The sequence below is a fragment of the Myotis yumanensis genome, unplaced genomic scaffold, assembly GCF_028538775.1.
Source record: "Myotis yumanensis isolate MYYU_CA2020_CCGP unplaced genomic scaffold, mMyoYum1.0.hap1 SCAF_4, whole genome shotgun sequence".
NCBI classification, from domain to species: domain Eukaryota; kingdom Metazoa; phylum Chordata; class Mammalia; order Chiroptera; family Vespertilionidae; genus Myotis; species Myotis yumanensis.
This window is the reverse complement of record NW_027223755.1, coordinates 108,407,878-108,428,456: the sequence shown is the minus strand read 5'-3', so window position 1 is coordinate 108,428,456 and position 20,579 is coordinate 108,407,878. Positions and strand designations below refer to the sequence as shown.

The window sequence follows — 20,579 nt, the reverse complement described above, 5'->3', positions numbered from 1 at the left end:
TGCTCACCCTCCTCCCCCCCCTAACTCTAACAGGGCCTGCTCACCCTCCTCCCCCCCTAACTCTAACAGGGCCTGCTCACCCTCTCCCCTAACTCTAACAGGGCCTGCTCACCCTCCTCCCCCCCTAACTCTAACAGGGCCTGCTCACCCTCCCCCCTAACTCTAACAGGGCCTGCTCACCCTCTCCCCTAACTCTAACAGGGCCTGCTCACCCTCTCCCCTAACTCTAACAGGGCCTGCTCACCCTCCTCCCCCCCTAACTCTAACAGGGCCTGCTCACCCTCTCCCCTAACTCTAACAGGGCCTGCTCACCCTCTCCCCTAACTCTAACAGGGCCTACTCACCCTCTCCCCTAACTCTAACAGGGCCTGCTCACCCTCCTCCCCCCCTAACTCTAACAGGGCCTGCTCACCCTCCTCCCCCCCTAACTCTAACATGGCCTGCTCACCCTCCTCCCCCCCTAACTCTAACAGGGCCTGCTCACCCTCCTCCCCCCCTAACTCTAACAGGGCCTGCTCACCCTCCTCCCCCCCTAACTCTAACAGGGCCTGCTCACCCTCCTCCCCCCTAACTCTAACAGGGCCTGCTCACCCTCCCCCCCTAACTCTAACAGGGCCTGCTCACCCTCCCCCCTAACTCTAACAGGGCCTGCTCACCCTCCCCCCTAACTCTAACAGGGCCTGCTCACCCTCTCCCCTAACTCTAACATGGCCTCACCCTCCCCCCCTAACTCTAACAGGGCCTGCTCACCCTCCTCCCCCCCTAACTCTAACAGGGCCTGCTCACCCTCCTCCCCCCCTAACTCTAACAGGGCCTGCTCACCCTCCCCCCTAACTCTAACAGGGCCTGCTCACCCTCCCCCCTAACTCTAACAGGGCCTGCTCACCTTCCTCCCCTAACTCTAACAGGGCCTGCTCACCCTCCTCCCCACCTAACTCTAACATGGCCTCACCCTCCTCCCCCCCTAACTCTAACGGGGCCTGCTGACGTCACTGGTCAACACGAGAGGAAAGGAATACGTGTGCTTTCGTAAGTCACATAGTGTGGGGTGTGTTGCACTCACAACCAACCCCAGGTCTTAGGAGCTGAAAACCACCCAGGGCACTTGATGCTGCTGCCTGTCATCAGCGCTGGCTCTGCACTGTCCTCACTCAGCGCGGGGACGGAGCAGGTGGCGGTGAAGACAGGCCACTCCAACTCCTGGCAGGATTGTCAGGCGGGAAACACTCCCACTGGCAACTGCCTCGCCTGTGCCCGAGCTCCATCAGCCCGTGTCAGTCACACGGCACCGGCGGAGGCAGGAAGAGGGTCCTGTCTGTGGGCCGCCGGCCGCCGGGACTGTGTGGTGAAGGGCAGTACCGACCTCTGTACACCATACGCTCTATCAGCAACATGTCGAACTCTCGGGCCGCATGCCTCCCGCGGGCCGCGAGTATGGCATGCTTGCAGGCCTTCCCCAAACCCGTCTTTGCTTCTTATTTGTTGATTTTTTTAAAAATCCCCTTCAGTTATGGGAGTTATTACACATCCTCCTCATAAATTTCTTTAATTAAAAAACAACAACACACAAATGAAGTTAGCCAGAGTTAGTTTCTATTGCTTAAAAAATTTAGAAGGCATTCGACTTGGCATGATGATTGTTACTGACAGCTCAGCGCCCACGCCGGCTGGCTGGACAGAAGGGTGCACACGCATGTTCTGAGGATAAGGCTTTCCTGGGAGCAGGCATGGCAGGAGCCAGCATTTAGATTCAAATAATTATTGGTGACCACTGTACGTCAGGCACCAGGCCCGGTATTTTTGCTTATGTTATGTAAGCCAATTTCATTTTTTTTTCTCTTTTTAAATTTTAATATGTTTTTATTGATTTCAGAGAGAGGAAGGGAGAGGGAGAGAGAGATAGAGACATCAATGATGAGAGAGAATCAGTGATCAGCTGCCTCCTGCACGCCCCCTATTGGGGATGGAGCCCACAACCCGGGCATGTGCCCTGACCTGGAATCGAACCCTGACCCCCTGGTTCACAGGTCGGCGCTCAACCACTGAGCCACGCTGGCCAGAGTCAATTTCATTCTTGATGAAAACATAGTTTATATATGCAGAAAATGAGGCGCAGGGAGGGGAAATGACCGGTCGGAGAGCCACTCAGCCGGCCCAGGACGGCCATACTCTAACGTTATCATCTAACCGTGCGGAGGAGAATGAGGAAACCGCGATGCATGTTCAGGTGGCGGGGCACGCAGGACCGTGAGCGCAAAGGGGAAGCGGTTAGGGCTTCTCAGTCAGGTGGGGCAGGCGGGCTCTGGGTCAGAGAGGGCGTCCGCAGCTTCTGGGGCCTGTAGCAATGAGGCGTGCTGGAGGCCTGGGCACACCTGGGAGCACTGTAAAACTCGGGGGGGGGGGGGTCTGACGGAGCATGGGTGTAGCTGAGGAAACAGAACAATCCTTCTCTCTAGTCTCCAGGCCCGGGGGGTCTTGGAGGCCGAGTTCTCCCTATGAAACAGCCCCTACTTCTCATCACAGGGTCCTGAAGAACCTGCTCCCAGAAAAAGCCTGGATCAAGAGCAGAGAAGAGGAAGAGGCACCAGCTGAGAGACGTTCCTCTCCCCACACCAACTCTCCCCCAGCAGCTGTAGCCTAACGTTCCCGGCGGGCTCTGTTCCTGCAAGAGTCTCTTATCCAAGTGAGACCGTTTGGGGACAAGAGGGGGAAAGGGTCCTGGGAGATTTCCTCTTTAGCAGTCTCCAGGCAAGTAAGGTACATGCAGGGGAGTTTGCGGGGGTGGGCACCACGAAGGCCCTGCAGACGCCCCACCTACATGGCTTCTCAGCTCCAGCGAGGGGCCCAGAGTTGCCGGATCTGCTGTTTCAACAGAAACCTCGTATCCAGATATTTTTGGGGAAAGCCCTCAATTTTAAAATATTGCAACTGTTTTAAATTTCTTCCCATCACTGTGCTGGCCACACTCAGCTCTCCGTTTGCCACCTCTGGGCTCAATTTTAATACCATTTTGTCCAAACCTTTCCAAATTTGAAAGCATGTCTTTCGTAAAACTAGACTGTGGCACAGGTTCTTTGCATGGCTGAGAGGGTGGGTAGAGAGTGCAGGTGCTACTTGTGTAGGCGAGCCCTGGGCCGCAGGCTGGGCCTCCCGGCGCCTGGCCTTGCAAGGGTGAGGGACCCTGGCAGTGGCCTCCTGGCTGACCTCCCTACGCTGGGCTGGGCTGGAAAGAGGGATGGGTGAGCTGCGTCCCTCAGCTGTTCCCAGCACAGTAATGCAGCTGTGTGAGCCTGAGAAAGCACCCCTGGTTCCCCGGGTGATTTACAGGACACCAGACCCTGCGTTCCGAGCCCCCAGTGCACCATAAAGATGCATTACGAGGGAATAATCTTTATCTGAACTAGAGCTGCGGTGAAGGAGACTCTGTCCAGCTGAGAGCAGCAGTGAGCTTTTGTTCGCTCGGGGAAAAGTCCCTGTTCTTCATCTTATTTGATTAACATTTCTTTTTCCTCTTTGACACTGGGTATCTAGTTAATATTTAGACATTATATACATTTTCTTTCAACTGTTGTATCTATTATGTGATCAAACAAAACTCGAGATGCCAACCACATCAGACCTGCCAGACACCCAGCTGTGGCTAGCTGATACCTGGGACTCACAGGGCCAGGCCCATGGGAGGGATGGCGCCAGGTGGGGGGTGGGGGTAGGGTGGGGTCCAGGTCCAGTCCTGTCCCCAGGAAGCAGAGTCGCCTAACTTGTTTGTTTATTAGGTGCATAGATCGACGATGGTCTCAGTCTATTTCAGTCCAGGGAAATCTGAATTCTTTTAGTGGCAATGTCCCCAAGGGACCATGGCGTAACTGTGATTAAAAAGGGGGCAGTCTCAGGTTTCAGGGCAGAAAGCAGTCACCTGGTGGCAGGACAGAGGCAAAAGGTTTGGGGTAGGAAAACCCGGGGTTTGTGTCAAAGCTCCACCCACTAGGAGCTCCAAGCTAAGATGGGGAGGCTGGGAAGATGGAAATTGGGATGGGGAAGCTGCTATGGAGAAGAAATCGCTCCGGGGGCAAGGCAGGAGGCTATCCAGGGAGAGAAGGGCGGGTCAGGGGCCCGCAGAGTTTGCCTGGAGTCCCAGGGCAAAGGGAAGCTGAGCTCGCTCGCCCCTGGCCCCCTGCTTCCTGGTGCCTGGCACCGGCGGCGGGCGGCGGGCTTTACGCCCCGAAAGTACTGGGAAAGGATGGAGAACGCGGCGTCCCAGGCTCCCAGGGAAAGGGAAGCCACGGGGCTGGGCGGGGAACACCTCCAGTGTGTGTGCGTTCAGGCGGGGGGCACACAATCTCCGCTTCCCGGGCTCCCCAGCCCTGCGCTCGCCTCCGCTCCCGCGCCCCCTCCGCAGGCGCGCGCGAGGCGCACACCCCCTCCCTCGGCGGCGCGGGGCGCGCGCCCGGCCTCCGCCTCCCCTCGCGCCGCTCGCTCTCCCGGCAGAAAGTTAGCAGCGGGAAGGAACTCGGGGCCGCAACAGCGCGCGGCGGCGGCGGCAGAGGCTGGAGCAGGAGCCGCGGCCGAGCCTGGAAACGGAGGCGCTGCAGGCGGAGCAGGTGCAGCCGGGCCCGCGCGCCCCCCTCGGTCCCCTTGCCAGAGGCTGAGGGGGGAGCCGGGGGGCCGCCCGGACTCCGCGGGCAGAGCGGGGAAGGGGGCCATGCGGCCGGGCTTGCCCCGGGCGCAGCGGGACAGCGGCCAGGGCCGGGGGCGCAGCGGCGTCGCTTCATGCAGCCGGGGCGGCTGGGCAGCGGCGGCGGCGGCGGCGGCGGCGGGGGCGGCGGCTGAAACCATGTCCGGGCAGCGCTGGGGGCCGCCGCCGCCGCGAGCCGGGAGCCGCGATGGCCCCGTGGCCCGTACCTCCTCCGCCGCCGCCTCCGCCTCCACCTCTCGCCCCGCCGCCGCCGCCCGGCGCCTCGGCTAAGGGGCCGCCGGCGCGCAAGCTGCTGTTTATGTGCACGTTGTCCCTGTCCGTCACCTACCTGTGCTACAACCTCCTGGGCGGCTCGGGGTCCCTGCAGTTCCCGCTGGCGCTGCAGGAGCCGCCGGGCGCCGCCGCCGAGCCCCCGCCGAGCCCGCCGCCGCCCTCTCTGCCGCCTCCCCCCGTGCGCCTCGGCGCCCCCTCGCAGCCGCCCGCGCCGCCGCCGGACAACGCGAGCCGCGTGGAGCTGACCGAGCCTCCCGAGCAGCCCGCCGCCCCCGGGGCGGACGGCTGGGGGCTGGCGAGCGGCGGCGGCGGCGCCCGGGACGCCTGGCCTCGGACCCCGCCGGACCCCAGCGAGATGACCGCGGTGCGGAGCGCGCTGCTGGAGAGGGACGCGCAGGAGTCCAGCACCACCGACGAGGACCTCGCAGGCCGGAGGGCGGCCAACGCGAGCAGCGAGCGGGGCGGCGCCGCCAGCACCCCGGACTACGGGGAGAAGAAGCTGCCCCAGGCGCTGATCATCGGGGTCAAGAAAGGCGGAACCCGAGCGCTGCTGGAGGCGATCCGCGTGCACCCGGACGTGCGGGCGGTGGGCGTAGAGCCGCACTTCTTCGACAGGAACTACGAGAAGGGCTTGGAGTGGTACAGGTAGGACCCGGGGCTCGGCGGTTGGGGGACTCGAAGGGAAGTCCTGGCGCCGTCTTGAGGGCCCCGCGCCCCGCGGAGGCTCTGGAACCCTGGCGGGGCGCCCGGGGCGCGGTGGGGAGGGCTGGGGCCAGCCAGGGCGAGGGAGGAGGTGGCGGCGGGGCTCTGCCTCCCGAGCTGCGCGTCCAGCCAGCTGCTTTCTGAATCTGCGCAGCTCCGTGCCTGGGAGTCCCCAGCCCTGGTGCCCCAGCGTTCCTCCCACAGGCTCTTGGGGAGCTCTGCGCTCCTGTTGGGGACGCTGAGGACTGAGTCAGGACAGCTATGTTGACTAAAGGGCGTTGAGATCCCCAGGAATCTCTCAGAATCGCCCTGGAACGCATCTGCGTGGCTGGAATCCAACTTTAAGTATTTTCAGGTTAGAGCAAAATGGACAGGGAACAGTTAAAAAGGTGGTGCTGGCGAGTTCGGGCTTTCTAGTAAAGACCTAGGATGTCCCCCATCTCCAGAACTTTCTGTCCCCCTTGGCCGGATGAACACTGGGGGCAGGTGACAGAGGTGCCGTGGGTGTTGCTGCCTGCACCCAAGCCCTTCCCCAGAAGGTGGACATTCACCCCCCTCCTGTTCCCCCCTCTGCCGGTGAAGGGGGGGGCGGGGGGGGGGGAGGCAGGGGTAGGGGTAGGGAAGAGGGGACCAGAAAGTTGAGCGCAGGTGAAATAAATGGATGCCCCAGCTTCCTTGCCAGCCATAACATTTAAAGCAGCACTGGCGCAGATGCCCGCATGCAAGCCTCCTTTGGTTTCTCCTTCCCTCTCTCCTCCTGTTTTATGTCTCTTTGGAAAACGGATCTGGCTGGCTGGCCCCATCTCTGTTGCATCTCAGTAATTAATTGCAATTGTCAAACGTAGACACAGGCTGTGTCAGCTAAAGTGATGTTATCATCCTAACAGAGCCAATAGGTAAACTAAGGATTGTTTCCTAACAAGTTGTTTTCCTGTTGAAGGGATGGCTGTCTCAGTTTAAATTACAGCCTGGGAAAGTTTCCGAAATGACAACTTCAGAAATATACAATAAATGTGTGATTGATCCCCGCCCCCCCCCTCCCCCCTTTAAAATGTGCCTTGTACTTGGGAAGCTGGAGAGAAGTGCACTTGGCGCATAAACATTCCAGCACATGAAAGAAAATAGCAAATGTGTCTGTTAATGTCCTGTCTGTTTCAAAAGCCAGAACTAATTTCAACATTTTAGGAGGCTTCAAACAGCCCCTTCCTCTCCAGACATGAAACAGCAAGTGCCCAATTTAACTGGAAAATCAGTACCGTAAACATCACAGCCATCCTTCCAGGTAGCAGTTATCACTAAGGAGGTGTTAGGATGAGGAATGCACCCCTAGGAGGGGCGTGATGTCTGGGGAGGGTTCCCTTAACTGATGGTTGCAGGAAGGTTCTAGCTTCTTCTATGGGGCAGCTTTGGTCTCATGAGGGTAGCTGGCTCCCCCCCCCCCCCTTCTGATTTCAAAGCTGTGTATCTTGTGAGAAGTGTCAAATGCCCTTTTGGGGAGAGGGCGGCCTAAGGATCAGATCTTTCTGAAATGTGTGTGGGTAGCTTTGCAGCAGCTGGAAACAGAAGGGGGGTCTGATGAGATGCCGTAAAGGTGGTGAGGGGTGTGTGTGGGATGCGAGTCAGGAAGCCCGCGGGAGGGGCTGGACAATTTTCTGAGAGGGGATGGAAGATGCCTGGTTTCCCCATGTTCTTTTACACCGAGGCTGGAAAAGGAGGCACATACACTGCCTGGCCGTGGGGACCTAGCTGTGGTATCTGGGGCTCCCCTTCCAGCTGCGACACCAGGGAGATGTGGCAGGAAGTGGAAGACCAGGAGTCGTCCTGTCCTCAGTCCTGCCCCAGGCTGTCCGGGTGGGGGGCCCCTGTATTGCTGAGGTGTCACCTGAAGTGCTGGAGGAGAGTCTGTCGAACACGGAGGGAATCTTAGCCGAGCGGACTCCCAGAACCCCCTGCACCCACTGAAGCCACGTGTGCCCCGATGACTTGGTGCCTCTCTAGCCTCACCAGGGCCAGCGTGCTCTGAGGCCCGGGGATTTTCCTGGGCTCTGTCCCAGGCTCCAGCCTGTGTGCGTGGAGGAAGCGGGCATGGCATCCTCACTGGCATAGAGAGGAGGCTGTGGTACCGAGTCAGACCAGGACAGACTCCTCGCTGGTGTGGCTCCGCCTTGGCAGTGGCGGCCTCTGGACTGAAGGGCTCCTCTTGCCCGGAGCGCCGAAACCCACCGGAACCTTCCTCTTCTGTTGCCCGATGACACAGCCCCAGGTGAATTCAAGGCCCCCCCCCCCCCATGCACTTCTTTTTCTTTTCAGGGTGCCTCCCATGACCCACCAATTCTGCAGATATTTCCCGCGAGGGGGGCAGAAGCAGCAGCGGCTGCTGCCAGCAGGGCTGGCCTGGGCCTTCCGCGGGCCGCCCAGCAGCCAGCACTGTGCCTTCTCCGAGCCACTCCAGTGGTGTCTAGATCCGGGTTTTGCTTCCTCCCGTGCTGTTGATCTAATGTGATTTAAAAACACATTTGGGATTAGAACATGTGCCTCAGATTTCCAGGCCCAGATAGCCTCCTGGATTAGGGCGTGTTACAGCCGCCGCAGAGCCGGCTCCCTTCGTGGACAGCACAGGCCAGCGGTCAGTCAGGGTGTGGGGCAGCTTGCACCCTCCACGCCCCGCCTCAGATAAAAGGGCAGAGTCCCAGTCGCCTCACGTGCTCTGATGTGAGCTGTGAGCTGTACAGGCAGGGCCTTGAAGTGCTGTAAGGACGGGGCCCTGTGGCGGGGCTGCCACAGCAGAACTCATCAAAGTGAGGAGGCCAGGAGCTCGGCCTCCCCCGTGGTTTAGACTGTGCTGCAACCGTGGCCGCGTAGCCTTTTGGAAAGCGCCCAGGGCGATGGGAAGTGACCCTCCAGGGCTTCAGGCTGTCCTCACTGCCAGCCGCTGACACACGGCCCACTGGCTGGGGAACGCCACTCAGGGGAGGGCTGCTGCAGTCCTGCCAGCTTCCGGAGGACAGTGGTGACAGCGTGGTTCCCACATGGCGTCTGGAGAGAGAAGGAAGGAGGACGGCGCCTGTGATTGTGGTGGTTGGCGCTGTAGAGGCCTGTGATGACGTTTGAGCGTCATGATGAGGCTGTGAGTGTAATCGAGACACCCCTGGCTCACAGGTGGCCCCGAGGGCACACATCTTGCTCAGGGTTTCTGGGAGGGTCCCCGTGAGCTGCCTGCGGTGAGCTGCCCACTCGGTGAGCTGGCCTCGTCTGCCCCGCATGGCCACACAGAAAGCACTGGGAAGACCGTCCTCGTTCTTGTGTTCCACAACTTTTACCAGTATCTTCCGTGTCCCAGCGCTGTTTCCGGTCCTGGGGAGAAAGTGGGCCACAGGAGAGTGGAAGCAAGCCCTGTTTGTTCTGGAACTGGCATTTCACCGGGTGTGGGGGGAATGGCAAACCCACACGTCTTTCTTTGTGCCTCTGTCAGTGTGGCTGCTAGGAAATTTAAAGGTACACTGGCGACTCACATTCTATACCCGCTGGACAGGGCTCCCGCAGATCAGTACTTTTAAGCTCCAACACGAGTCACCTGGGGATGTTGTTAACATGCAGGCTCTGATTCAGCACGACTGGGAGGGGCGGGGGATGCTGACACTGCAGGTCCCAGGGCCTCACTGTGAGGGGCAGGGGCTTAGAGCGTCATCGGTGCGCACACACGTGTTACCTAAAATCAAATGATCAGGGAACTCCTCTCTGTGGAAAGGATGTGAATGAAGTGAAGGAGGAAGGTCCTCCCAGGTGAAGAGCTGGGTGGAGAGGTTTTCAAATCGAGGGGACAGCAAGTGCAAAGGCCCTGGGGTAGAAATGAGCCTCAAGGATTCCCAAAGTGTTCTTTTATTATCCCCAAAGCACGGCCTTGGTAGCTGGACAAGCCTGGGTTCAGTTCCTGACTTTGCCGCGTTCTAGTTGGATGGTCTTGGTTGGATAACAGCTTCGGTTTACCTGAGGGTAATTCCTTCCTTGCAGGATTGTTGGGAGGAATAAATGAAATAATACAAGTGAATATATTTTCTAGGCAAAAAGTGGGTGCTAGAGCAGAAATCCAAATAGGCCCAAACTGGGTTTTTCCATTTCTCAGTCTTGTTGGTCTCATCTGCTTTACCTGCTGTCTCAGCTGTGAGAATGTTCACGGAATGTTTCCTTACCCGGGTGTTTTGGGAAAAGCCTAATAATGACTGGCTTTGCAATCAGTGTCAGCTTAACCTTTTAAACCAGGGGTCGCCGAGGGCCGTGGGGAGCCTGCAAATGAGGGAAATGAACCAGGTGGGGAGAAACGGGGTGAATGTATTCTGGAAAGGGGTGCCCACTGCTTGCTTCCCAGCTACTCTTCTCCATGCTCAGAGGTGGCGTCAGGGTTACCTGGTCTCTCATTTGGTAAGAAAGAGTGGAAATTAGGTTTTAATGTGAAATCTCCTGCTTTTGAATGCTGGCAAAGAGTGAAATTTCTTAAAAGTGCTGTGTGGGCCAGCACTGGGAGGCACGCGGAACCCATCTGCGGGCTGGATACAGCAGCTGCTCCCCATTCCCAGCCTCTGCTTCCAGCCATGTGCCCAGCCCCTTGCCCCTGCCAGGACCCTGCTTCCGGGCTACTTCAGTGTCCGTTCCCCTCCCGGTCCCAGGGCTTCACAGCATGGGGCAGAGGTGGTGGCTGCAACGCAAGGGGGCTGGTTGGAAACGGGCATCGAGGCAGAACAGGGCCGCTCCCAAACACATTTCCCGCTTCTTCCCAGTGAGCGTTTTCTGGAAGGTGGGAAATTCTCATGTGTTCACTCACTAATTGCGAGTGCCCGGATCTGATCCATGCGGATCAGTTGCGCTTATAGGCTCTGGTCAGAAAAGTTGGGTTCTAGGCTGTGTTCTGCCGCGTACCAGTTCTACCAGACGTCAGGTTCCTTAAATCAACCAACTCTCTCTCTCTCTCGCTCTCGCTCTCGCTCTCGCTCTCATCTTTGTTTCTTAGATGATGAGGCTAGATCAGGGGTGGGCAAACTTTTTGACTCGAGGGCCACAATGGGTTCTTAAACTGGACCGGAGGGCCGGAACAAAAGCATGGATGGAGTGTTTGTGTGAACTAATATAAATTCAAAGTAAACATCATTACATAAAAGGGTACGGTCTTTTTTTTTTTTTTTTAGTTTTATTCATTTCAAACGGGCCGTAGTTTGCCACGGCTGGGCTAGATCATCTCCATAGGGCCTGCCCATTCGTTCACTCACTAAAATATTTTGGTTCTAGAACAGATTTCTTTATTGCTCAGAGGAAGAAAAGGGTAGAATAGAAGCAACATTGCAGCATGATTGCGTGACACTGGACAAGCTACTTAATGTCACCAAGCCTCGGTTTTCTCATCTGCATAATGGGCTTCCTGATACTTCTAAGGGATTATGTGAGGATGAAATAAAATGGTATCCATAGTACCCACAGAGTTTGTGACAGCCAGTTTCCCTCTCCCCTTCTTTCCTTTCTCTCCCAGTTTTTCTTTTTCCCTTGCTTTTCTCTTCATTCCCTTCCTTTTATTTTATCAGTCCTGAAGGTCCCAAAGAGAAAGCTGTAATGCATTTTTCCATTTGAATGTAGTCTTTTATTTCCAGATTATGTCTGAATGAGGGACTTCAAACCCTGAAGCAGCTCTTAAGTAGCTCTCCAGAGAATAATCAAAGCCGGTTCCAGAATTTGGTCTCTTGTAACTTGAGCAGAAGGAGGAGAGAAGTCAGCGGGGCTGTCCAGCACGGGTGAGCTGTGGGCGGCAGGCCCGGCGGCAGGCGGGCATTTTCCGGAGCCTGCGGGAGGAGCGCGTGCTGCCCGGGACAGGGCGGCTTGCCCTCTCCGACTGCGGAGCTGAAGCAACTGCGAACGCAGGGCTGGACAGGAAGGCCCGGGGACTCCTGTGACAGGGGCTGCTCCCACTGTCCCCGGCCATCACAGCACAACTCACTCTTAGTCTCACCAATCGGGTCAGGAGGGAGGCCTGGAGACGGGTGAAGGGCCGATTGCTAGGCCGCATGTCAGAAGGTGTCCAAGGCTTTGGTCTCACATGATGGACGGGGATGCTGGCTCCACACCTGCCGAACCTCCGCCAGTTACGGCAACCCCTTGATTCCATTGGTTTCTGTGGTTTAACAAGCGCCTCTCTCACTGTCTTGGGAATTTCACTCTGAAATTATAACTTGCTGAGGGAACCTTTCAGCCCAGTTTGCTGTTAATTAAAAGCAGGCTGTTGAATTTTTTTTTTTAACACTTACCAGTTAGGATTACCTTCTTTTAAAATTTTTTTCGACCTTTACTTAGATATAAACATCTGTTTACAGGGAAACAAGGCAACACATGAAAGCTGTAAATGCTAGAGATTGAACTGAAACTGTTATAAACAAGAAAGGTAATTTATTGGCTTATGTAATTAGGAAGACTTAGGGCGCAATTGGCATCAGGAAAAGCTGAATCCAGGGCCTCCAATGGCGTCCCCAGGTCTCCCCCTTCCCATTCTCTGCCGTGTCGGTCCCTGCCTTGCTTCATTCTCAGATAGGCGGTGTCACCACATTTTAGGCAAGATGGTCAGCAGCAACCCTGATAAGCATGTGTATGTTTATCAATTTATGAGAAATGATTTTCCTTAAGAGCTTCTGTAAGAAACTCCTGCAGACGCCGTGGCCCCGCTGGTCATGTGCCCCGCCCCACAGCAGTCCTGTGCAGCGTCCAGTCAGGCTGGTGAGCTTGGGGGGTGGTGGGAGCCGGGAAGCAGGGTGAGTCCCATTGGAACCATAGGAATAGTTTCCCTGCAGAGAATGTGGGGTGCAGGGATTCTGTTGCTAGAAGTGGGGGCCAGTAAACCACATGCCTGTTAAGCATATAGACCCACGCTGGGCCAGGTACAGGGTCACTCTCAGTATTTTAACCCAGGAAGAGGAGCAAAGGGTTAATTTGGGAGGCTCAGTGCCTTTGTTTTAGCCATTCATTTATTCGTTTATTGCACATGTATTGATTGTTACCTACTTGCTGGGTCAGATCTGCATCAGTCATGGCCAGTGATCTGCAGGAGCTCCTGGAGCAGAGAAATGGACAAGCACCTGATTCCATTTCACAAAAGTCTCGACAAAGTGAGATTCACTCCAGGAATGGAAGGATGGTTTAATCTTAGAAAAATCTAATAATTTGACTTATTCTTAATATGGGTAAATGAGAAAATTCTTGGATTTGTTTTATGGATGCCAAAAAGACATCTGATCAAATCAAATATCTGTTCCTGATTTTTAGTACAACCCGTGATAAAATAGGGTCATTCCCAAACCCAGCATCGTGTTTAGTGGTGGGACACTTGACACGCCCCCACAACTCCAGACCAAGAACAGCAGCCCATGGTCATCACTGTTATTTACTGTTGCTCAGGAATTAATAAATGATACAATTAGATATGGAAAAGAAGAAGAAAGTGGGAGGTAGAATTATCACCACTTGCCAGTAAGTTACTCTCTTTTTTTGAAAACTTAAGTAAACAATGACGCTATTAGGAACGATAATAGGATTTATTAAGGCAAGGAAATTAATATGCAAATCTACAATTTTCCTATATGCCTACACCAGCAATTTTGAAAATATAATGAGAGACAATATTCTATTTATAGAATCAACCCAAGAGACAAAATAACTAGGAATAAATTTAGCAAAAATTGCAAGGAACTTGTAAGAACAAAATTTTAAGACTTTACTGAGGGGCAATAAAAAGAGATGAGTAAATGGAGAGAGACCTCTTTCTCTAGGACAGTATTTCTTCCTTTCCACCGTCTGCCATCCCCTCTCCCCCGCCCTTTCTACTGGAGTTCTTTGCTGCTAGATTGAGATCAGTCCAGTGTGTCTAGGTGTGAAAATATTAATTCTGTGACCATGGCCCAAGTGTTGGACTTCATTCGTAGGATTCCATTACTTCCCACATTTTGTTTGACTGAAGAGAGGATGGTCAGACAACCGTTACGGTTCTGATTCAAGAACAGGGTTATAAATATTTGATGGGGGGTGTTGCCTGATTTATATCCCAGATTTCAGGGTGGTCGGACTGTGCCCAGGTGTGGATTAACAGCTGAATTGGTGTAAATTTAGATGCACTCTTGTTGTTACAAAACAAGAAACAAACAAACCAGGGACAGGGATGGTTATTTATAATGCACCAGAAAGATGAGGATTTGGATCTGAATGGATAACAGTATCAGCTGTGGCAACAGGATCGGGCTGGCAACAGCAGGAGCAGTGACAACAGCAGCAGTGGTGACACTAGTGGTGGCAGCGGTATCTGTGGTGGTAACAGCGGTGGCCGCGGTGACAATAGTGGCGGCAGCAGTGGCTGCAGAGGCAGTGGCAGTGGTGGTCGCAGTCGCTGTGGCGGCAGCAGCAGTGGTGACAGGAGCGGCAGAAACCGTAGCGGCGGTGGTAACGCGGTGACAACAGAAGCGGCGGTAGACACACATTGTACTTGCGTGTGCCAGGCTCTGTTCCAAATGGCGGATCCATCCCGTGTTCACAAGCACGTGGTGAGGCAGGTACTGTTTGCCCATGTTTTACAGATGAGGAAATTAAATGGTGGCACAAGGAGGCCCGAATGTGGAGTTGGGGTTCACACCCAGGGTTTGGCCCCAAACATACGCAGGCCCTTTATTTGTCTGGGGCTCTTTCCCTTGGGCGTGTCCTCCAGCCTCCCGGGGAGGGGGCGGGAGCTTCAGGCTGGCCTCGCTTTCTCTCTGCAGCTTTGAGGCCCTGCATCAGACTGGCGGGCAGGCCCACCACCCAGTTCCTTGAGGGCTCTTGTCCCAACACAAGGGCTTCCTTTCTGCCCTTCGACCAAGTTCATCCCCACATTAGGGCCTTTTTATTCCCTGTGTCCCCTCCTGGGACACTCTGCCCCATCCTCGGCTGCAGGTCTCCTCACCTCCCCTTCAGGTGGCGGCTCAGATCTGAGCTCAGAGACCTTCCCAGCCCCAAATGTGCTTGTCTGTGCCGCGTTTCCTTCACAGCCTGCGCTGCTCTCCGTCCTCCGCTCCTCTTGCCCTCACTAGAGGGCAGACTGCGTGGACCAGGGGTCTTGTCCATCATCTTTGTTGCCAGTATTTGGCACACAGTAGGCACTCAGTAACGGTTAACTAATCACTAACTATGAATGAATGAAAGGAGTGCATTGTGTGTGCTAAGTTGTCTTCCGAAACTGTCTGAAGAGAAATAACACCTCTTTTGGTAACTCTGGCTGAGAATTGTTCTGATGTCTTTCTCATACTATTTTTGCAAGATTATTTTGGGTGTAAGAAAGAGAAACCCACTCAGACAAGCTGTGGGTTAGATAGTCTCCCCAAAAGTTGCCTTCAGCACACGGCATTGTCCCAGTTATGCCGCACAGCAGCCTGGCGTGGCCCATACCTCCTTATCCCCTTTTAACAAATAAAGAGAGAGCCATCTCAGAAGGGCGAGCGGCAGTCCCCGGGTCACCTACAGGCTGTCACAAGCCAGGTGTCTTTTCGCTGCCACATGTGGCTTTTGGTTTCTGGCCTTTTCGTTGCTGTCACTGCCAAAGTGTTAGGAGAGCCTGGGTTATTCCCCATGGGCTGTGGGCTCCAAGAGCAGTTGGGATTATATGTCTCTAAGTTCATGATTAAAATCGCGTAATTGCCATTTAATAATCAAACCATCCCACGGAGGCCCTCTGCTTGATTTGTGACTCCCCGAGGCGTACACACACCTTTCCTTGTGCCTGTGGGGGAAGCCTTCTGTGGGGGTCAGAGGTCTGGGTGCCTCAGGAGCTGAGGAAGGAAAGAAACATTCACTTCAAACTCCCTGAGCGCGTCTACCATAGGGCGCTGGGGCTGTTGGGAGCTTTGTGGTATTTTGAACAATAAAGCTGAGCCTGGAACCAGGAGTGAAGGGTTGGAGTCCGAGTCCCCGGTCTACCTTGCTTTGTGTGCATAGGGGAGTATGTAGCCTGCCAGCCCTGCTCCCTCATCTCCACGGTAGGAAAACAGCCTCCCGTCACGGCACAGGGACGGCCAGGACAGGCTGACGGGATGCGCTGGCACCTGCTTTGCCTACCCCGGTTGCATGTTACTAATCCCTGCACGTTTGCGCGAATCCCCCTGGTAATTGGTTTTCTGGAATGCTGCGCTCCAGGGACACCTGAGATGCAGGACGAGCGCTCTCATCATAAAGTCAGATTAAGAAGTTTAATTTACAGAAACATCAGAGACCGTGGGTATCACACCCTGTGAGGCCGCCTGCATGAAGATGCCAGGATTCCGGAGACCCCGTCTGTGTACTCTTCTACTTGACACCAGGCGCTGCTGCGTCTGCTTTTACCCTGAAACACGTGGACGCTCTAGGGCACATTTGCTGTTGGGATTGCCCTGCAGTTGATGAGCTTTGGAGGGGACCAGAGACTCTCTCATTTGTTCCCAATTGGCCCGCCACCCCTTCTCACGTGCTTCCGGTCAGTGCTGCCCGGGTCAGCATATTCACGTCCCCCCTCTGGCTGCCTGGCTGCTGACTTTGTGTGCAGCGTGATGGCCCCGAGATAACCCGTCCTGGCCTCCAGAACCTCTGGCCTTGCTCCATTACGTGCACCGGGAATTAAGGCTGCAGATGGAACCAGATTGCTAACAGCTGACCCTGAGACTGGGATGATCCCGGATCATCTCATGGGCCCTGTAATCACAGTCTCCTTTTTAATGGAAGAGGGAGGCCGGGGAGCTGGAACCAGAGGGATGGCCGCAGGAGAGGGGCTCCGCCCGCTGTCCTGGCTTTGAAGATGGAGAGAGGGGCCAGGAGCCAAGGAATCCAGGCCGCTCTGGAAGCTGGAAAAGGAAAGGAAAGGATTCTTCCTCAGAGCCTCCGAAAGGCAGCCCTGCGGACCTGCCCTCGCCTGTGGGCCTCTGGGCAGGGCTCAGAGCTGCTGCCGGCCTCCTGCAGGAGAAGCCCCTCCCCCCGTCCCTAGCAGGTGCCTGCTCTGTTCTTCCCTCCCTGCTTCTCTCTTCCTGGAGAAGAGCCCCTCCCGAGTGCTGCTGGTCTCCTGCCAAAGGCCACATTCATGTGAATGCCCACCATCTGCAGGTGGTCACCATGCTGGTTGGGGTAAAACCCAACTTCTGCCGCCAAGGAACCCAACATACAGCGGCTTCCATAAGATCCATGGCTGCTCTCCTGTGCGATGACATCCGCATTCACAGCCGACGGCCAGGTGGGAGCACCCTGAGCTGGAGCACCCCGAATGCTGCGTGGAGGCAGCCAGGTGGGAGCACCCTGAGCTGGAGCACCCCGAATGCTGCGTGGAGGTGGCCGGGCGGGAGCACCCTGAGCTGGAGCACCTCGAATGCTGCGTGGAGGTGGCCGGGCGGGAGCACCCCAGCGCTGCATGGAGGCGATTGGTTGCCTCCCACATTTGCTTTGGTCGGGGCACAGGGGATGGAACCTGCAACTGAAGGGCATACCCTTGCCTGGGAATCAAACCTCGACCCTTCGGTGTTCGAGTCTGCGCTCTAACCACTGAGAAAACTGGCCAGGGCTCACATTCCTACTTTAAATTTTCCAATGGCTTCTTGTCCACCTACAAAAAATTTTGTCTTGACCACGGTCGACAAGGCCCTACAGCAGCGGTTCTCAACCTGTGGGTCGCGACCCCTTTGGCGGTCGAACGACCCTTTCACAGGGGTCGCCTAAGACCATCCTGCATATATTTACATTACGATTCATAACTGTAGCAACATTACAGTTATGAAGTAGCAACGAAAATAATTTTATGGTTGGGTCACAAGATGAGGAACTGTATCTAAAGGGCCAGAAGGTTGAGAACCACTGCCCTACAGGATCTGGCTCTGCCCACCTCTTCACCACACTCACTTGCCTTCTTCTCTTTGCTCCTCTGCTGAGCCCCCTGCTCCTGCTGGACCCAGGAAGCAAGCATGGCCTGCTCAGGGCCTGTGCACTTGTTGCTCCCTCCGCCTGTGCTGCTGTTGTCTTAGACAACTACACGGCTGGCGCCCTCCCTTCAATTCAAGCCTCTGCTCAACCATGTCCCCTCCACATGGCCTTTTCTTGCCCCCCCACTCCCCCCCATGAAGCTTGGTCACTCCTACTGGTGAGAGCTCATTCATTGGAAATTGCTGCAGAGTTGCCATTAATTTTTGCCCACATTCATCGTTACTTCAACTTCACCCAAATTAAGAACCGGGTGTCTTCATTTCCTGGTTCTTACTTCTCCCATTCTGCTGGGAAGATCTTGTTTTGATCTGGTGCCACCAAATGACCTTGACGTTGCTGAGGTCAATTTAAAATATGTTTATGAATGCTCGGCTACCCCTATCATTTAAGGACACGACCACTAGGTGTGGTTATGGGACATGTGCTGAGCCCAAAGTAAGGTGTGTCCTGCGATGTGGATGTGGGTGGCTCCTGGCTTCTTCGGTGGGTGACCCTGCACGCTGCCCTGTGCGGCACGAGGCTCTGTGAAAGGGCTGCTCGCAGTGAGCAATAAACAGGCGTCAGAACAGATGTGTCCAGCATGGTCAAAGCAAACAAACTTGGATACAGTCGGGCACCTTTGGTCCGTGCCTACGTCGTAGCCAATATTTTCACTTGTGATTGGATACAGAGAATATTGCCAGGTGGTATTTTTCTTTCCTCCTTAGCACGCCTATAACTATCTGGATGTGGACAAACATGAACATACCATGTTACCATAAATAGATGCTAAGACATTTAATATCATCAAATGTTACCACAGTACACGCCAGATAAGAAACAGGTGAACTGCCCACCTCACACCTGAACATTGCCTGGCATTGTCCGCCAGCAAACCTGGGACCTTGCCAGCGCCACTGAGTCTGTACTGACTGGTTCTCATCCACTGAGGAATTGCTGTGTTGGGAGTCCCTCCTTCAACTTTACCTTCAACTCTGGCCGTGGTGCTCCTAGATTTTCTTGGGATTGTGCTGCTTTTTTTTTTTTTAAAGAAATTGGATGTTCTTTTATTTATTTATTTATTTCAGAGAGAAAGGGAGAGGGAGAGAGAGTTAGAAACATCATTGATGAGAGAGAATCATTGATCGGCTGCCTCCTGCATGCCCCCTACTGGGGATCGAGCCTGCAACCCTGGCATGTGCCCTTGGCCGGAATCGAACCTGGGACCCTTCAGTCCACAGGCCAACACTCTATTCACTAAGCCAAACCCGCGAGGGCAGGATTGTGTTTCTTATCAGTCTCTTTACCTGTCATTCACCAGGAGGAAGAAATGGCCTAAAGACAATATAGTAGAGCACAGTTGAAGAAAAATTCTCCTGTTGGTCAGAAACTTGCTTCAGCTATGGAACTCTGTTGGCCAGGATTCTCCTGGTTAAGACACGAAAGCGAGAGGTAAAATTTGAACCAAACAGGAACCAGAAAGGAATGGAGTGGCTTAGGTGCTGAGAAGTCCTGGGTGGGGTGGCCTCAGTGGAGCTGAAGCAGTCACCAGGCCTCTTCTTTTGGGAGTCCGCTGCCTCAGAGGCAGTCGGCTACCTTCTTCACTCTGTCCCCTGTGCTTGTCAGTGCTGCCAGCCGATGTCTTGCCCCAACTGCTGTAGGAAAAGTGGTCCACCTTTTCCCAGATGCCTCTGCTGCAGTGTCCTCGTGCTGTTTCCTTTGGACCCCAGGCATGTGCACATGGGCCTCCAGGCCTGTTGCCAGAGCCCCGGGAGCCAGTGGGGTCAGTTCCCCGCAGGCGCAGAGGAGGAAACGCGGGCATCTTCCCAAAGTGAAAGCAGGCTGCGTTATCAGAGAAGGGAAGCGGATGCTGGTGCCAAAACAACAGATGTCTGTTTCGAGACTCGTCTGTTCAGATGTAATCTTTCACCGAAGAACAACCGAAGGGAACACACACACGAGGCCCCCGCTGGCTTGTGGGACGACAGGATCTGGGCTGATCTGTGGCTTCCACCAAGGAGGGCGCCCCGGCGGCCTGGTGGCCTGGCCTGGGATCGCCTCTGCTCACTGCCCAGCGTCTGCGTGTCCCCCACAGGCAGGAAGGAAGGAGGGAAGAGGAGGGCAGGGAAGGAGAGAGGGAGGGACCGCAGGAAGGACACATCTGTCTGTGCACCTAAGAGGTGTTACGGACTGAGAAAGCATTCTAAAGAACCTGCCCTCAGAAACCACTGATTATTTTTTAAATTTTTAGATAGTTTTTATTGTCGATAGTATTACAGATGTCTCCAGCCCCCCCCCCCCCCCCCCCCCATTCCCAGGCTCCTAGGTCTTCACCCTATTGTCCATGTCCAGGGCTGTGCCTATCGGTATGTAAGTTCTTTGGTTTATCTAGTATTTTCTGTTTCCGTCACTCCCTGAGCAACCCCTGGCAGCTGCCTGTGAGTATTTAAAGGGATCGCATCTCTGGCCAGAGAGAGTTCTTTCAGTCCGGGTCTAACAGCCGGGTAGCCAGGGATTTCTCATTCTCTGTCATTCTACCTCTTTACTTAGTGGGAGGCCTACGAGAGAGACGTATATGTGACTTAATATTTGATGGGAAGAAATCCACATTTGGGAAAAAATTGTTTTGGTCAAATCTAATGTCCTGACATACAGTAAGTACGTTGTGTGTTGTCTGGGGGATTCGCATGGGTGCACATGGGGTTTTGTGTGTGTGCGCACGCATGTGCACATGTGTTCAAATTACATGGTGAAGGTCCCGCAGCAGGGATTCCTTGGGAACTTGCAGGGTTCGGGCTTCTAAAGCCCCAGGGTCACTATTAGGTCCAGGCCAATTTCCGTGTGACCTTTGACCTTCTGGAGGCTCCAGCTCCAGCCATCCCTGGCACTGTTCCTTTTGCTGTGGGGCCCCTCCCCCGAGCCCTGTGGACTCTACTTCTCATTC

General features: G+C 55.0%; 1 protein-coding gene across 1 annotated transcript in view; it reads left to right on the top strand.

Annotated features, from left to right (window-relative positions):
- The first annotated feature begins 4,880 nt into the window (after positions 1-4,880).
- Positions 4,881-20,579, top strand: part of HS3ST4 (heparan sulfate-glucosamine 3-sulfotransferase 4) — a 327,521-nt gene continuing 311,822 nt past the window's right edge. The window contains exon 1 of the mRNA XM_070413634.1: positions 4,881-5,611. Coding sequence (XP_070269735.1) covers positions 4,881-5,611 — 731 coding nt within the window. The remainder of the gene's footprint in view (positions 5,612-20,579) is intronic.